Below are 19080 nucleotides of genomic sequence, written 5' to 3'. Positions count from 1 at the left end.
TGGTTTTTGCCTCCTGAGGCTTTGGATGAAAATGGCTTTTTTGTTTGTTTGTTTGTTTGTTTAGCTTTTTAGGGCAGCACCTGCCACATATGAAAGTTCCCAGGCTAGGGGTCAAATTGGAGCTACAACTCACTGCCTCCTACACCACAGCTCACAGCAACGCCAGATACTTAACCCACTGAGCAAGGCCCAGGGATCAAACCCTCGTCCTCATGGATACAACTCTGGTTCATTACTGCTGAGCCACAACCAGAATTCCTGAAAATGTGTTCTTAAGTTTTTTCTGTTTTTATTTATCAGTCTATTTTTCAGCTCATCAGACCCCCACCACAAGCCTAAGTAAGTGTTGCAACACTTCCACCAGAGGGAGAATTAAATCACCTTATAGCTATGAAGCTATGAAATCTAGTTACTTCCAACTTTTAGGTAGGGCCAGGGATCAAACTTGCGCTAGATGCCGTAGTTGCAGCTTTAGACCATTAACCTGCTGCACCACAAGAGAACTTCCTGGTGTAGTCCTTTCTTTAAAACTTTTTCATCTACTTTTCCTTTAAAAAGGGGAAGAAGAAGGAAGAGGGGGAAGAAGAACTAAGAGAAAGATGAGAACTCTGGATGGGAAAAAATATACAGTAACATGTTTAAAGTTTCCTTTAATCTAAAGCATATTTTTTCAAATCTAGAAATATAGGTACATGGCTTGAGAAATTGTTCTTTTTTTTTTTTTTTTTTTTGGCCACACCAGCAGCATGTGGTTTGTACCACTATAGTAACCAGAGCCACAGCAGTGACAGCTCGGGAACTTTAACCTGCTGAGCCACAAGGGAACTCAAATAAAATGTTCTTAATAAAATCTAAAGACTTCCCTATGAAGAATGAGTGTGTGAATAAACATAACAAGTAGTTTTGTATACAGAGGCCAACAGAAGACCAACTGGATTTGTTTCATTCACAAGAACAAGAGAGGAAACTATCTCAGATCACACTTGATTTCAACACACCAAGCCAAACGACTAATAAACCGCCCACAAAGAATGAAACTATTTTGAACATGTCATTCTGCAAATACGTATTATGATATTAAGATATGCATAAAATTGTGTAAGCAGGAATGTACCTGACCTTTTATTGAAAAGAGGAGGAGTCACAGATCCTGAAAGGCTTGGGACTGGCCTGCAGTCCCTTGGGAACTTCCTGTTGTCACCACACCTCTGCATTAGTTATCTGAGCTCTCTGAGTGGAAAGTCTAAGGCTCTGGGAAGGAACTCATTCTCCTTGTGAATGTGACACACTCTGTCTCCAGTTCCCATATGCTGAAATTATTCTTCCTCATCAGTTTGACGTGCTTGGTGAGATCAGGTAGGTCACTTATTGAATGGTTTTCTTAATTATTTATTAATTAATTTTGTATTGCTGTCATTTTATCATCCCAGATCCTTCACTGGACTTTTTAAGTTTCACAAGGTCGTTTTTCAGGAAAGAAGATGAGGATTCAATGAACTTTCTAATTCTGAAAAAAAAATTATTTTCTTCAGTAGTAAAAGAAACGATTATTCCTTTGAATTAGCCTGTTTTTCAGATGTACAAAAATTAAATACACTGAAAAATCTAGAATAGTGTTATTTTCTTTCATAGTTAAAATCGTCTGTGCCTTTCCACTTCTATGAAATAAGATCATTTATTTTCTGGAATTTTAAATTTTATTTTACTATAATACCTAATACAGAAAGGGTAGGTTTTTATAGCTTTCATGCATCAAGGGTTTATTTAAATTATTCTTAATAAAAAAACATGCTTTTATATGTGTAAACTTTTTGAAATGGTGCCTGGCATATTGATAACTTAAAATTATTTATCATAATGAAGAAATAAAAATTAAAACAGTAATGTACATAGCAATGTAACAAAAATAAAGTGCTTTTTTTTAAAAAAAAGCTCAGCACTTCTCAGCTTTTTAGGAATCCAGGACTTTTCATATATTTTATGGTAATGAAGACAGAAGATTGGTACAATTTTTCTGAAGGAAAATATGTTATATATTAGGACCCATGAAAAATGTTCATGCCCTTTGAACTAGTAAAAACTATTACTGGGAATTTATTCTAAGGAAATATAAAAGAAAAAAGAAAGAACCTTGTATACAAAGATGATTCTAACTATGTTTATTTATAGTAACATATAAATTGAAACTAGATACAGCAGAACTGTTCTTACAGGCAGGAATGGATAAAGTACAGTGTATCAACTTTTAAAAATCGTAGCCTTTAAAATAATTCTGAAGCTACCTAGAAATGTTCAAACATTTATAAAATAATGCAAAGTCAAAAAAGTTGAAACTCAAATTTGTAGGTAAACTAAGACTACAACTATGCTAAAATCATGTATGTATGCCTGTAAATACAGTTTGGAAGAGAAAAGGAAAAATTAAAATAGTTGTATTAGGATTTCATGTTTATAAATAATTTTATCTTAATGTGTGCTTTTGAAATTGATTTAGTAATAAGTTAAAATTAAACTAGTGATAGTATTTTTAAGTCAATACTTTAAAGTTTATTATCACTTAAAATATTTTTATTTTTATTTTTTTTAATTATTTTTTTTTTTGTCTTTTGTTGTTGTTGTTGTTATTGTTGTTGTTGTTGCTATTTCTTGGGCCGCTCCCGCGGCACATGGAGGTTCCCAGGCTAGGGGTTGAATCGGAGCTGTAGCCGCCGGCCTACGCCAGAGCCACAGCAACGCGGGATCTGAGCCGCGTCTGCAACCTACACCACAGCTCACGGCAACGCCGGATCGTTAACCCACTGAGCGAGGGCAGGGACCGAACCCGCAACCTCATGGTTCCTAGTCGGATTAGTTAACCACTGTGCCACGACGGGAACTCCACTTAAAATATTTTTAAATGAAATAAATTTAGAGCTAGCTTAAGGGGTGTGATAAGCCTTAACACAAAAACCTGATGATAATTTGTGAGTACTGTCTTCCAGTCTCCCATTATACATACCTCGGTTTACAAAGCTGGAACTTAATTTTTTTTGTGACCTGCCTTTTTACTTAATGTTATCTCATCAGTAAAATCTTGTTTTAAATCAGACTCACTGCTGCATGATAGAATCTAAGCAGATAGGAATACACCACAAAATGTCCATAGCTAAAGGGAAAAAAAAAAAAGTAATTATAGCTGTAAGCTAGATTCAGACTTCTCAGTATCTGCAAAACCATGAACTTAGAACTTTCATGAGGGAGGGCACTGAATAATATGCAGACCTTATCAGCCACAAATACATTGATTTTTGTTTTCTCCTTCCTTGGCTTGCAGTCCAAAAATTAGCAAGTGATTGAGATACGATTCTGAAATCCCAAGAATACAAGGCATTCACTTTCGGCGATTTTTACTTTGTTGTTTTAAACTTTGGGAAATTATGATAGGAATGTTTGCCATACTCTTACCAGTGTGGAAGGGAATGGCTAGCAGACTCTAGTATATGCACTGGAATCATTTGAGGAATTTGTTAAAAATGCAAACTCTATCACCAGAGACCCAGACTCAGTGGGTCTGGGGTGAGGTCCTGGAATATGCATTTTAAACAAACTCTCAAGGTGTTTCAGTTTGCAAGTGGTTTCAAGGAACACAAGCTGATAAATATTGCTCTAAATTAAGGCTGCTTTGTCATAAGCCTTTTTAAAAGGTACTCTGCTATCCATATATATTTTTTTAAGTTCAACTTAAATTCACTTACTTATTTTTATCTTTCATCTTTTTAGGGCCACACCTGAGGCATATGGAGGTTCCCAGGCTAGGGGTCTAATCAGACCTACAGCGGTCAGCCCATGCCAGAGCTATAGCCACACCAGATCCGAGCCTGCAAACTACACCACAGCTCATGGCAACGCCGGATCCTTAACCACTGAGAGAGGCCAGGGTTCGAACCTGAGTCCTCATGGATCTTAGTCAGGTTCATTTACCACTGAGCCACGACGGCAACTTCATATTTTGACTTACGGCAACTTGTGTAAAATAGGTAGGTATTTTCCTGGAGAAAATAGCTTAGTGCCTAAACCAGAGGGTTATTTCCTCGAATATTGGCAATCTTCTTTGTATTGATGTATAAGTCTGTGTGTGTGAATGTGTGTGGGCGTGGGGGAGGGGGTGTGAGAAAGAGAGAGAGTGAGAGGGAAAGACTCATCCATCTTTTTCCAACAGAGAGGAGGCAAATGTGAATGGGGGGTGGTGGCATATGAATGTACATTATGAATTTATGCCCGTGATTAGGGATGAGTGAGGAAATCTGGCATCTCATTTATTTTGTCAGTTATATCCTAAAGAAATATAAGCTGGTGGCTAAAAACAGAGGGCATTTTGCCCATATGTTTCTTGCCTATCTCTGCCCCAAGTAAAAGAGAAACAAAGATATTCCAGCAGTTTTGGCCCTGGCCAACTGTGAACCTATCACCATCTGGCTCAGGATAGAATTTTTTTTTAGGGCTGCACCTGCAGCCTATGGAAGTTCCCAGCCTAGGGGTTGAATCAGAGCTGTAACTGCCGGCCTACACCACAGCAACTTGGGATCCAAGCCACATCTGTGACCTACACCACAGCTCATGGCAATTCGGGATCCTTAACCCACTGAGCAAGGCCAGGGATTGAACCTCCATCCTCGTGGATGCTAGACAGGTTCTTAACCCCCTGAGCCACAACAGGAACTCCAGGATGGATTTAAAAATGCCAAATGCAGTGTGGTCCTTGGCCTAAAAAATATATAAATTGAGTTACTTTTCAGATTTAAAAAAAAAATCAATAGAATGTTATTGTAGTAACGTGTCAGCTCCCCCTTCTACTTCTCTCTTCAAAGTAGTCTAACTCATTTTCTACTTTCTGTAAGTCAATGTATCTGGGCTAAAGAGATTTTTCTTTCTGAGGCTTTTGGAAGTTCCTTCAGAACAGTATTTTCAGGCAGACCTAAGAGTGTGCTCAAGTGTGGGTTACTGAAAAGCTCCTGGCTTTACCAATTGACATGTGGCGAGCTGTGTGTCCTGGATGCTGACTGGCATTCACTGCCCAGTAGGCAAAATACTCCACAACGTAACCTTAATCTAGGTCTGAGGCTCAGTAAATGTTTTCAAGCAGCATCGAGTCAATATACCTGTCTACGGCCCTCTGTTCTAAAGAAGTTATTCATACACATTTGTGTCATGTTTGGAGGTGGGGACAAGGACAGCTTGAACACGCCTTAGAACCCAAAATATGACATATAAGAAGTGCGAGTCAGAGTCTGCCTGCTTTACTTCCTGACTAGATACGCTGTGTCAAGGTTAAATTATGTGGAATTTCTCTGCCGTCACTGCCATCACTGGGGTTTGGAGATTAGTGGACTAAACCATGGGTCTAAGAGAAACTGATATTTTAATTTTGATAACCTGACTTGGCCATAGTGAGAGGTTTAATAGGAACCTACCTTTGCTACCTCAGAGGATCTCAGAACTTTCTCTCCTCTTGCCCACACTCACAATTCCCACCTCTGTGGGTTTTTTCTGTCTGCGATTCCATCTTCTCTCTTCACAGACCCCTCTTTGGATGTGAATGAGTCTCCTTGCTGCAGAAGTTTTCCCCCAATCAAAGAGGTGGGAGCTGAAATCAGTTCCTCCCAAAGCAGGCAGAAGCTGAATAGCCAGAACTGACTATGACCCCAAGACAGCTTCATTCAGCTGAGGGCAGTGTGTCTCTCAAATGCAGAGCCAAAGAATCCCATGCAAGTTTCACCAGAAAGAAAGCGGAGTTGTCAGTGATCTGTCTGAGGGAATCCAGCTGAGACTGCTGTAGGTGTCTCCCTGTTTTCTTGGTTGTAGCCTAAAGAAATAGGGCTGGTGGATAAAAAGCAAGAGATATTCCAACCCAGAAGGCATTTTGTCTAACCAACCCAATTTTCTCGGTAAAGATAAAACAAAATAACAGTTTTATTTAGTCCCTAAGCCTAGGAATAAGAGTAATTTATTCTGCACAGAGACAGCTATAATCCCCCATCACTGCCAACAGACTGACCTATGTGGGGGCTCTTTTTAGCCTGCAGTGCTAGAGAATGGAGGACTATAAACTTGTTTGCAAGAAGAAAGCAAGCAAATTGGAAAAGTGAGAGCCTGATTTGATTTTGACAAAGAAAGGGAAACATCTGCCCACTCACCTCCAAAAGCCTTTTCATTGTTTTTTTTCCACTCTTTCCATGAAAGTATGAAATTATAGAAGCCTTTTTTCTTTTTTGGCTGTATCCACAGTGTATGGAAGTTCCCGGGCTAGAGGCTGAATTGGAACTATGGCTGCCAGCCTACACCACAGCCACATCAATGCCACAGCTCATGGCAACACTGAATCCTTAACCCACTGAGAGAGGGCAGGGATCAAACCCATGTCCTCATGGATACTAGTCGGGTTCATAACTTGCTGAGCCACAATGGGAACCCCATCAGGAGGCATTTTTTAAGTAGAGTTTATTGAGATATAATTCACATACCATATAATTCACTCATTTAAATTGTACAATTCAATGTGTTTTTTTATTATATTCACAGATACATGCAACTGTCATCAATTTTAAAACACTTTCATAACCTCAAAAAGAAACTCAGTACCTTTAGCTATTGCACCCCATCTCTCCCATCCCTCAGCCCTAAGCAATGACTAATCTACTCTCTGTCTCTATTTCCCTACTCTGGACATTTCATATGAATAGAACCATATGCTATGTGGTCTTCTGTGATTGGCATCTTTCACTTATTGTAGTGTTTTCAAGATTCATCCTTATTGTAGCATGTGTTTTGTTTGTTTAGTTTGTTAGCTAAGAGGCATTTAGCCAAAAAATCACCTATCTGATCAACATTCTAATTACAAGAGTAAGTATGGTTATTTTCAGGTCTTTTAATAAAAATTAAAAGAAATTTAAATTTCTTGATATATTAATTTTTTTTTATTTTTGGGTTGTCTTTGGTTAGTAAGAAAGTCCTGGAAATTTGTTTTCTTAAGTAGATGCATTTTGTTTTTTCAAATAAGCTAGCCTGCAGATCTTAGAATTTCATTTCCAAAAGGAATGCTAGAGGCCACTAAATGGCTAAGGAATGAGGAACCATCCTCTCATTCTTTTTTTCAGCCACACCCATGGCATATGGAAATTCCTGGGCCAGGGATCAAACCGAGGTGCACCTTCGGCCTACCCCACAGCTGTGGCAATGCCAGATCCTTAAACACCTGCACTGGGCTGGGAATCCAACTGGTGCCTCCACAGAGAGGAGATGGATCATTAATCCACTGGGCCACATTGGGAACTCCTCATCCCCTCATTTTAATATAAGGAAACTGATGACCCATTACCTTGTTAATGACAAAGCCAGAAACAAACCCAGTAATCTGGTCAAGGAGAAGCACTGTCACCTGTATACTGGCTGATAAAGCTTCCCTTTTCCAAAATCCTTGGTTGGACTAAGGAAATTAAAATGATGGAAGGAAGGAATTTATTAAGCACTTGTTTTATATCAAATCCCATACCAAGGGATTTGCTTATTTTATTTAGTCTTCATAACAACCTCATGTGATCAATACTATTAACCTAACTTTTCATCAACATCATCAACAATTACTAATTTTTTCTTTTGTCTTTTTAGGGCCACACCCGCAGCATATGGAGGTTCCCAGGCTAGGGGCTGAATTGGAGCTGTAACTGCCGGCCTATGCCACAGCCACAGCAACACAGGATCTGAGTGTGTCTGCGATCTACACCACAGCTTATGGCAACGCCGGATCCTTAATCCACTGAGTGAGGCCGGGGATCAAACCCTCAGCCTCATGAATACTTGTTGGGTTTGTTACCATTGAACCATGATGGAAACTTCTGTAATATTTTCTTTTTAAAATGTTATTAATTCTGAGGGGAAAAGAGTTAATAACCTGAGGAAATTTTAAACAAAGAACACTGGAAATGGAATGCATGACCCATTGTTTTTTGTACATGGTTTTTCAGGCTTTGTCACCTGCAGATATATTTTTACATAGTTTCAGTCATAATGCTTGTGCCATTTCATATTTCATTCATTTTATAAACATTAAATCATATGCTTTTTTTTTTGCCATACTCATGGCATGCAGAAGTTCCTGGGCTAGGGATCAAGCCCATCACACAGTTGTGACCTGAGCCACAGCAGTGACAATGCCAGATACTTAATCCACTGCGCCACAAGGGAACTCCTACATCATACACTCTTTATAGTATTTATACAGATCATTCTGCATGGCTGAATAATATGTTAACAGGTTTATATTCATTTACTCAGGAAATATTTATTGAAGGAAATCCTGAGCCAGGCCTGGTTCTTGACATTGGGAATATAAGAATGGATAAACAAATAGATCAGTTACCTTGGAGCTTCTATGCTAGTGGGGGAAGTTATTTCAGAATAAGGAAAGAAAGCTTCAGGTTTGTGGTAGGAAGAAAGCAAGTAAGGGGAAAAGTTCTCTGGGGTGGAATTCAACACAAGAAGGAAGTAAAATACTACCTCTAAATTGTGGGGGAAAGCATACGGTTTAAAGCCAGAGCATCATTTAGGTCAAGGAATTCATTTACAGATATGAATGAACTTAGGAACTATATATTAGCCACTAACATTCCCACCCCCCTTTTAACTGAAAAATAGACTCGATTTTAATGGTAACTGACCAAATTGCATCCAAGAATGTCCCTGAACAATCAAACAAAGAAACATTGGAGTTCCGTAGTGGTGCAATGGGTTAAGGATCTGGTGTTGCCTTTGCTATGGCTCGGGTTGCTCTTGTGGTGTGGGTTTGATCCCTGGCCCAGGAACTTCCGCATGCCACAGGGCATGACCAAAAATAAAGCAAATAAAAAACAAAATAAAATGCCTTCTTGAGTTTAGAAATACCAGCCAGCACATGAGGACTATGTTTGAGGGGTTTTAAACAGTGAAATCACCAAGAAAAGGTACAAGAAGCAAAAAATATGGTGGTGAAATAGGCTGTGGAAAGGACATTTGTTATGAGAAGGAAGGCAGAGTGTTGCTGTGTCTGACCTCAGCTGAGAGTAGCTTTGGGGCAACTCAGATATTTTGTCAACTCTGCATGTGCCTATGAATGACTGCAAAGACCCCTCAAATATTGATATTGGTGGCTTACTAATACATTTAAGTTCTTCAGTAGAGTTTATTATTGTGCTTTATCTCTCACAAACATGCTGTCTTTTTCTTTTATATGCATTCAATGTTATGTATTTTTTTTAAATTTACTAAAAATAAGAAAGAAACAGTTTCTGCCCTCAAGGGCTCTCAGTCTGCTGCTGAGGTCTGAGTGGCAATCACACTCCTCTTCCCTCTGGGTTTCAACCAATTGAGAAGTTGACCCAAAGCTAAAAGAATCAGCTTTATGGTTGGCATAGTTGGATTTGAGAAAAGTAGAGGCCAAATTGTTTTCTCCTCCTGATGGAAACCAGAGGTCTCCTGCTGACCTCTCCCAAGTGGCACGATTTGCCTGCCACTGGGAGGAGATAGGAGAGAAACCAGTGAAGGGAAAGGCAGAGAGGGGGCCCTCATTCCTACAGAGTGGATGTCCCCTGGATGAGGCATCCCTAAACTACCAGGACACGAAACAGGAGATAACAGATGCTTGACGCTGGGGGTTACAAATAAATTGTAACAAGTAGGTGAATTCACAAATATGAAATCTACAAATAATGAGGGTTGACTGTATTTTGACAATGGGGACACAAAGCATGTGTGTGTTATAAAGAAGGGGTCAAGAAGGGTATGAGAGGTGACACAAGTGCTATAACTTTCTCATCTTTCTTGGTAGGGAATGAGGAGCCAGAACAGATAACAGTAAATAGAACAGAAAGTCTCTGTGATCAATGCACGAGTACATAGGGGCTTAAATATTTATTTTTAAATTAAAAAAGGAATCACTAGATGAACTAAAAAACATAAAAATCAGGAGGGTGGCGTTCCCTGGTGGCTCAGCAGGTTAAGGATCTAGCACTGTTGGGTGGGTTAGATCTCTGGGCAGGGCACTTCGCATGCCACAGGTATGGCTGAAAAAATTAGGAGGTAGACACTGGGTCAGAGGGGAGAGTGTGTGTTAAGGCCTTCATCGTTTATCAGAGTCAATAAGTGCTGTCTTGAGTTAGTAAAGCAAGGACTGGAGCAGAAAAAGGAAAGACAACCAGTCTGACAAAGGTCAGCAGCAGGACACATGGCAGAAGTAAAAATTATGCTCCATGACAGTCTGGAATACAGTTTTCAGATGCCCCAAACTCCTTTTGTCAGGAGTTCACATTGGAGGATATTTAAATCAGAAAAAATATACCTAAATCTGGAGCAATGTTTACATGTACTCTACTTCTAACCTACAGTTTACACATGGATAACCCATGAAATAGAGAATGAAATATTTCAAATAAAGTTTTAAAGGGCAACTTCAGAAAAAAGGAAGCAGGCTACAAACTTCCCAGGATAAGAAAGAATGTATAAATGGGGGGGAAAAGATAAAGGAAAGAAAAGAAGAGACAGGGTAATCCACATAGCAAAAGCAATGGCCTTTCCCAGAACACAATGCCATTATAAAAATTTTAAACAAAGATATTTAAAAATACTAGAAGTCACAGTGGTTCTATCAAATGAAAATAAAAATCTGTTTATTCTGTCCGTCTTGCTTTTCAGTAACTGTCAATTTGAAGGGCTTTTAGTAAGGACTGAGCAAGTCAAAAAGATTGCTTGAACTAGCCCATAGGCATTAAAATGGGCAGTTTCTGTGGAAAAACACCTCTGACCCCAAACTTCAGGAGTCCTTCCAAGGATTCAGATGTGTGGTTGATGGCACATTGACCTAATAGTGTTCATGTGGCTCATAATGAACAAATAGAGTTACTAAACCTTCTTCTTTGGAAAGGGGTCTCTATCCTCCCCAGGATGACCTCATTCATTATCAATCTCCACCACCCAACTCTGGGGGCAAGTAGGTGACAAGTGAAAGATGATATAATTTCCCAGGCTGCCTGGTGAGTCAGTCACACAACCAGGAACAAAACCCAGCTCTACTGATGGCTAAGACCCAGAGGCTCAGCCCTACCCCATGACTCCTCCTGTTTAATAAAATGACTAATCAAACACTCCACAAGCACCAGATAAGTTTTAGACTGTGTTTTCCTGGAGCAAGCAATCTATAGGAAGAGAAAAATGAAAGGGGTCAAAGGGGTCAACAGATAGAGAAAATGTTTACATGGATGAGTAAGTCCTGGGCATCTAAGGCACAGCATGGTGACTCTATCGTTAATGACACTGTGTTGTATATTTGAAATTTGCTAAGAGAGTAGATCTTAAATGTTCTCATCTCAGACACATAGACACAACACACAAAGTAACTGTGAGGTGATGAATATGTTAGCTAACCTTACTGTGGTAATCATTTCTTAACATATACTTTTGGGGGGGGGCTCTTCTTAGGGTTGCACCTGCGGCATAGGGAAGTTCGCAGGCTAGGGGTTGAATGGGAGCTACTACAGCAGCCGGCCTACACCACAGCCAGAGCAACGCCCAGGTCCAAGCCCCATGTGCAACCCACACCACAGCTCATGGCAATGCTGGATCCTTAACCCACTGAGTGGGGCCAGGGATTGAACCCGCATCCTCATGGATACTAGTTGGATACCAGTCAGATTCATACCCGTTGAGCCACAGATGGGAACTCCATATGAGTACTAGTTGGGTTTGTTATTGCTGAGCCACGACAGGAACTCCAATATATACATATATTAAGTCATTGCATTGTAGACCTTAAACTCACACAATGTTATTTGTCAATTATATCTCAGTAAAGCTAAGGAAAATAAGCAAAAATAGAAAGACAGGATTTACATTGTAAGCATTATGTAACAGAGTAAAAGAAGTAATGTTAAGTAATTAGGGCTCAATGTTTTTTTTTGTAGACAGTGTAGAGTAAAAGGAGGAATGTAAGTTTAGGGCTCAATTTTTTTTTCTTTTTTGCCCCACCCACACCCCCCACTTGCCCCAGCATATGGGGTTCCCAGGGCAGGGATCAGACTGAGCTGCAGTTGCAACTTACCCCACAGCTGTGGCAACACTGGCTCCTTTAACCCATTGTGCTGGCCAGGGATTGAACCTGTGTCCTGGTGCTGCTACTGCCAATCCCATCTCACCACAGTAGTAACTCGTAGGGCTCAATTTTTAACCATGTTGTTTCTAGGGTGAGGGATTTCAAAGCCTCCTTAATTTTTTTTTTCTTTTTTTGGTCTTTTTGCCATTTCTTGGGCCGCTCCTGGGGCATACGGAGGTTCCCAGGCTAGGGGTCTAATTGGAGCTGTAGCCGCTGGCCTACGTCACAGCCACAGCAACATGGGATCTGAGCCGCCTCTGCAACCTACACCACAGCTCTCGGCAATGCTGGATCCTTAACCCGCTGAGCGAGGCCAGGGATCGAGCCTGCAACCTCACGGTTCCTAGTCGGATTCGTTAACCACTGAGCCATGATGGGAACTCCAAAGTCTTCTTAATTTTTAACCTTCTATTTGAGCTTTTGCTCATTCTGTTTTGGAAGTTCACTCATTCCTGAGTGCTAGACACTTTGTAAGAAATTTCAAATGGAAACATACATGCATGGGCCCAGGTGATTAAGGAAAGTCAGAGACCCCAGGGGCTACTGTGAGGTTGAGAATAGGGGAGCTGCAATTCTTGGGTGTGCACTGCAGATTCATGAAGAATAGGGGCCCAGGGCAAACGGTTCCTAAATTCTTATCGCAAGAAGTTAGAACAGATGTTTCCTAAGGCACTCTTGTCTTCTTTTTGGCCAGCTGCAAGTCAACTGTCTTCCCTTCTGTTTCCTCTCTGGAAGAATGGTCATAGGGTCCTCCCCCCTCTGCTGAATATCCTAAAGGGCCATCTCCAGCTTGGAGCCCTGGGTTGTCTGTTGCTCCTGTTCACCTCCTTCTTGGCTGTTCTTTCTCAATCTTGTGGGATGTGGGAGAGTGGGTCACAACACAGTTTTAAACAATTACTATAATTTTTAAAACCAGTCTTCTCAATCACCATATTGTTGTGTCTGGATACCAGTGTTGACCAGAGGTTCTCTTATTTGATCATGGTTCTCAATCAAGGCCTTATACGGTGTTGCAAAAGTAACACTGTCTCAAGACCCAAGGACTCCAAAGCCCTCCTTCCTTCCCACTGCCTCTTTCATCTTGTAATTGAACCCCCGTTATTTCCAACTCCCTGATCCCTTTAGAGCATAGTCTCAAGCATGCCTATCTAGTTTTGTTTTCTGATGTCAGAACTCATGATCTCCCTCCTGCTTTGTAAATCACTGATATGGTCCTGTCTCCTTCCTTTTATGTAAGGTTTTTTATGTGGAAATATTTTTTAACTTGCAGAAAAGCTACAAGAATAAACACACACACACACACACACACACACACACACACCACCAATGACCCTTTATACAGATTTACTTACTGCTACACATTTTTTTTTTTTTTTTTTGGTCTTTTTAGGGCCACACCCATGGAATATGGAGGTTCCCAGGCTAGGGGTTGAATTGGAGCTGTAACTGCCGGCCTACGCCACAGCCACAGCAAATCGGGATCTGAGCCGCATCTGTGACCTACCCCACAGGTCATGACAATGCTGGATCCTTAACCCACTGAGCGAGGCCAGGGATTGAACCTGCGTCCTCATGGATACCAGTCAGATTTGTTTCCACTGAGCCACGAAGGGAACTCCAGCTACACATTTTGTACACGTGCTTTATCGTTTACTATCTATCCATCCCCCCCTTTTTTTCCTGAACATTTGAGAATAAATTGGCCATTTACTTATAAATACTTCAGTTGTAATTCCTAAGAATTAAGATTTTCACCCTTATATAACCACAATAGTTATCAACTTCAATTAATTTATCTAACTTAGTATCCATATCCCAATTTTGTCAACTGACCCAATAATTTATTTTATAGCATTTTTCTTCCATTATAGTATCCAGTCTAAGACCAGAGGTTGCATGTATTTACCCTGCCTCTTTAGTTTCCTCTAATTTAGAACATTTCCACAGTCTTTCTTTTCATTTATGACATTGACTTTTTTAAAGAATATAGGTCCTTTTTTGGAATTCCCTTGGGATGCATCAGATTAAGAATCCAGTGTTGTCACTGCAGCAGCTCAGGTTGCTGCTGTGGCATAGTTTTGATCTCTGGCCTGGGAACTTCCACAGGCTGCAGATGGGTGTGGCAAAAAAAAAAAAAAAAAAAAGAATATAGGTCCTTTTAAAATATATATATATACATATTCCTCCTTTTATGTTTGTCTGATTCTCCCTCATGGTTAGGGTCTGGCTATCCATCCCCTACTGGAATACTGCACAGGCAATGCTGTGCATTCTCAGTGCATTACAGCTGATACCCATCTGCTCCTCATTGATGATGTTAAGTCTGATAACATAGCCAAGGTGTAGTTCACCTTATGGTTGCTTTTTCTTCCCTAATCTCTAATAAGCAATCTGTACAAGACACTTTATTTATTCATTTTTATTTTTTGTAAGGGCCAACACCCATGGCATAAAGAGGTTCCTGGACTAGAGGTTGAACTAGAGCTACAGCTGCCGGCCTAGGCCACAGCCACAGCAACACTAGATCCAAGTCATGTCTGTGACCTACACTGCAACACGTGGCAACACCGGATCCTTTAACCTACTGAGAGAGGCCAGGGATCAAACCTGCATCCTCATAGATACTAGTCAGATTCTTAACCCACTGAGCCATAATGGGAACTCCTGTGCACGACATTTTAAATCCATACAAATATTATGCTCCTCCTCAAAATCCACATCCCACCTCAACCTTAGTGTAGCATCCACTGCTGATTCTTGCCTAACAGTCTTATTATGATCATTGTCAAATGATGACTTCAACTCCAGCGTACACTCCACATTTATCAGTGTGCATTCAGCATTACATTGTAAGAATTCTTCTTCCTTCTCCATTTATGTATTGTTTGTTTGTTTATGCATTTGTTATAGACTCATGGATTACTAATGTTTTTCAAAGGCCTATCATTCATTACTGTCCTTAATTATTTTGTCCTCAAATTATTCCAGATCTGGCCACTGGAAGTCCCTTCAAGCTGCTTCTTGTGTCCCTATGATGTGTTTTGAAACACTCTCTTATTTTCTGCCATAACTAGATACCCCAGGCTCATCTAATCTGTTCTCATATTCCTAGCCTTTCTTCAAAGGCCATTCGTAGAGCCTACTCAGCAGCACAAAGGCTTAAAGGTGGTGCTTGAGGAAAGAAGGAGAGGGTCCGAGAAAGGCCACCATGGTTACGAGTTTCAGATGCTTTTGAAAGGCATAAGGCAGGGCACATCATGTTCTCTATTGCCATCCTAGGGGGCACTGCCGATTCAGTTATTGAACCCTCTACCATGTGCTGGGCACTGTGAGGGATACACAAGATTTTAAGACACCATTGCAAGGAGATTGTGGTCTAGCGGGATAGACACACATGTACAGAAATACCCAGTGTGAAGGACTCAGTGTGAAGCTGATGCTCTACACAAGGAGAAATCCATCCCTGAAAACATTTTCATTATGCTGCCAATGAGGCACATTGAGGGGTTTGGGGAGTTCTGGCTTGAAGGACAGACGGCACTTATGGCTGGGAGAGTCAGAGGAGGCTTCGTTGAGGTGAATTTCATTAGACCTTAAAAGAGGGTAGGATTTGGAGAAATGGTTTTATTGGCAAAAAAAAAAGAAGTCACTGCTTATGAACTCTGAATCAGGGGTGACTTTGTCTCTTCATTCAACTAGATCTTGCCTCTTGCTAAGTGCTCTTGCACAAAGAAAGAACTCCAATGCATGTAGGAAGGCACAATTGCTTGATGCCCAACTAAGGACAGAACAGTCACTATGCCATTTAATTTTGATTTTCAGACACAGATGAAACATGTCCTTCATTCACCAAACTGAGTTTTCACAGTGCAGTGGTTGGTACAGGACTCAGTGTGAAGCTGATGCTCTACACAAGGAGAAACCCAACCTGTGCACAAGCCATCAATTCCACAGCTTTGGGGAACTTGAACATGACCCAGAAAACCACCTTCATTGTCCATGGATTCAGGCCAACAGGTTCTCCTCCAATTTGGATGGAGGACTTAGTGGCTGGTTTGCTCTCCGTAGAAGACATGAATGTGGTCGTTGTTGACTGGAATCGAGGAGCTACAACTGTAATGTACAACCATGCCTCCAGTAAGACCAGAAAAGTAGCAGTAGTCTTGAAGGAATTTATCGACCAAATGCTGGTAAGGGAGAAATTTTTTAGGTGATTCAGGGCTAAAGTGAAACTGGCTCATTATCTGGATTTTTTTTTTCTTTTTCTTTTTAGGCCTGCACCTGCAACATGTAGAAGTTCCCAGGCTAGGGGAGGAATTGGAGCTGCAGCTGCCGGCCCACGCCACAGCCACAGCAACACCAGATCTGAGCTGCATCTGCGACCTGCACCGCAGCTTGCAGCAATGCCGGATCCTTAACCCACTGAGTGAGGCCAGGGATCAAATCCACATCGTCAGGGACACAATGTTGGGTCTTAAACTGCTAACCCATAACAGGGACTCCGTTATCTGGATATTTAATGCCAAGAGATATCTACAGTGACAGGAGGACTATTTGGCAAAGTTTTGCAAATCAGAATAAGCCCCAGGGAAGGTGAAGGCAAGGCCCATAGGTATGGTTGTCCAGATTGTGCACTGCACAGGGCACCCATCTGAGAGAGCACTATTGTCATTGTACACACTGTAGATTCACATATCTATTATAACAATTCCCTAGTGAATGACAGCAAAGTGTTCTGAGGAAGGGATCTCTTTTTCTAATGCACATAAAAGTATCAAATCGGTAGGAGAGGTTCTGTCTTGGGGTTTCTTGGCTTCGATGCCTAAAGTTTTATCAACTTCTATAGCTCTTCCTTTTCTTAGAAATGCCAAAAGTTTAGTGACCAGATTATCTAAAACTAAAACTGAAAACATGGTCTGATGAATGATTTATTTGTATGATTTATGTTTTCAGAAGACTTATAAAGATTAAATAAATCTTAAATTTAGTGATCTATCTCACGAATTGTCCTTTTCATGAAAAAAAGAAGTGACTTGACATCAGGACTATTTCAGAGAGTCACACCTGGTAGCCACAGTGGCCAGGAGTGACATAAATTTTACATGAGTTCCCAGCCTAAGCCCTAGCTCTTGGAGAAGTAAATATTAAAATGACTCATGGGAGTTCCCATCATGGCTCAATGGAAACGGATCTGACTAGTACCCATGAGGATGTAGGTTCGATCCCTGGCCTCACTTAGTGGGTTGAGGATGTTGCTGTGAGCTGTGGTGCAGGTGGCAAATGGGGCTTGGATCTGGCATTGCTGTGACTGTGGCATAGGCTACAGCTCCAATTTGACCCCTGGCCTGGGAACCTCCATATGCCACAGGTGCGGCAGTACAAAAAAAAAAAAAGGCAAAATGACTCATGACTGGCTGTCCCAGCAGACCATGGTCAGTGTGCCCTGCCCCTTTCTTTCCTTCTTTCCTGCTCTCTCCATGGTGATTTCATTAACTGAGCCAACATGAAGATAAAGGAGTTCCTCAAAATATTTTGTTGCCCTTCTCAGTTGGGAAAGTTTTGAAGATATCTCAGCTCGGTTTCCAGGAGAAGCATGAATAGAAACACCATGGCATAAAGTTTAAGGCACAGGCTTGGAGCTGGACAGACTGGTTTGAATTCTGCCTGCCCCCTCCCCAACTGCCTGACCTTGGACAGATGACCTCAACCCTGGGCTAAGTTTCCTCATCTGTATAAACAAAAAAATAGCATTTAGGAGGTCCCATTATGGCAATGTGGGTTAAGAACCCAACTGCAGTGGCTCGTTTTGGTGTGGAGTCATGGGTTCCATCCACTGCCCTGTGCAGTAGGTTAAAGGATCCACCATTGCTACAGCTGCAGTGTAGGTCGCAGCTGTGGCTCAGATTCAGTCTTTGGCCTGGGAACTTCCATATGTCATGGGTGTGGACATTAAAAAAAAAAAAAAAAAAAAAAAAGAACAGCATTTAGTTTGTGGGGGTGTTGTGACATTTCAAAGAGATAATAGATATAAGGTGCTTAGAAATGTTCCCCCAAAGTTAACAGGAAATTTTTCCAGATGTTGTCAACTCCTTGGCCCCTCACAATTTATAACAATGGATCTCTTGAAATTCCAGGCAGGAGGAGCTTCTCTTGATGACATTTACATGATTGGAGTAAGTCTAGGGGCCCACATAGCTGGGTTTGTTGGAAAGATGTATGACGGCCAGCTGGGGAGAATTACAGGTAAGGCTTCCTGTGAATGGGTACCGGGTAACTGGCCTGGGCAGGGTGTTTCCTGTGGAAGCTTGATGCAGACAATCCAAGGCTTTGGGTTCAAAGCCAGCTCTTACAATTACCTCACCTCTCTGAGAAAATGTCCTCTTGCGCAAAAGCAAGACCACAGTAACACTGACCTTAGCAATATTAAATTTATTATTTACTAAAATACGCACAAAGCACTTTGTAAATTGTATATGTCACACAAAAGGCTGGTGGTGACTTGACGTCTTTTATGGCTGGAAACACAGCTATGTCCCTTGGGGATCTACCCTGTGTTCCCCAAGCAGAGAGCCTTCTTCCTTTCATTTAATCTGGTACAGTTTCAGCGATATATCTAACATGTCCCCAGGCATAGCTGGAGCCTCCTGATAGGAAAATGAAATGAGAATTTTGATGCCCAAGGCTTAGACTCTGAATATCAGCTTTCAGGCCAAAGCTGGTTGAAAACCCTCAGAAACCCTGCAGGTGAAACTCCAAACAAAGGTTCCCTTGCTGGGTCACTGGCCTAGGGCTCTGTAACTTTCCACTGATACAGATGAAGGGCTGAGGGAGGCTTCCTCTGTCAGAGACTCAAGGCTTCTGGCATCCATCCATATCTTTCCCAGAACTGACTCTTAACCCTGAGACACCCATTCCGAATCTAGGGA

The 19080-nt window shown here is 41.2% G+C and overlaps 1 protein-coding gene across 2 annotated transcripts in view; it reads left to right on the top strand.

The window, feature by feature from the left end:
* The first annotated feature begins 1196 nt into the window (after positions 1-1196).
* LIPH (lipase H) overlaps positions 1197-19080 on the top strand; it is a 47402-nt gene continuing 29518 nt past the window's right edge. For both annotated transcript variants that reach the window (XM_047788283.1, XM_047788290.1), the window contains exons 1-3: positions 1197-1356; positions 15977-16344; positions 18289-18397. In XM_047788283.1, coding sequence (XP_047644239.1) covers positions 1308-1356; positions 15977-16344; positions 18289-18397 — 526 coding nt within the window. In that variant the 5' untranslated portion in view covers positions 1197-1307. The remainder of the gene's footprint in view (positions 1357-15976; positions 16345-18288; positions 18398-19080) is intronic.

The sequence above is a fragment of the Phacochoerus africanus genome, chromosome 1 (assembly GCF_016906955.1).
Source record: "Phacochoerus africanus isolate WHEZ1 chromosome 1, ROS_Pafr_v1, whole genome shotgun sequence".
Taxonomy (NCBI): Eukaryota; Metazoa; Chordata; class Mammalia; order Artiodactyla; family Suidae; genus Phacochoerus; species Phacochoerus africanus.
The sequence above is the reverse complement of the archived record's forward strand: the minus strand, read 5'-3'. Positions and strand labels throughout refer to the sequence as shown.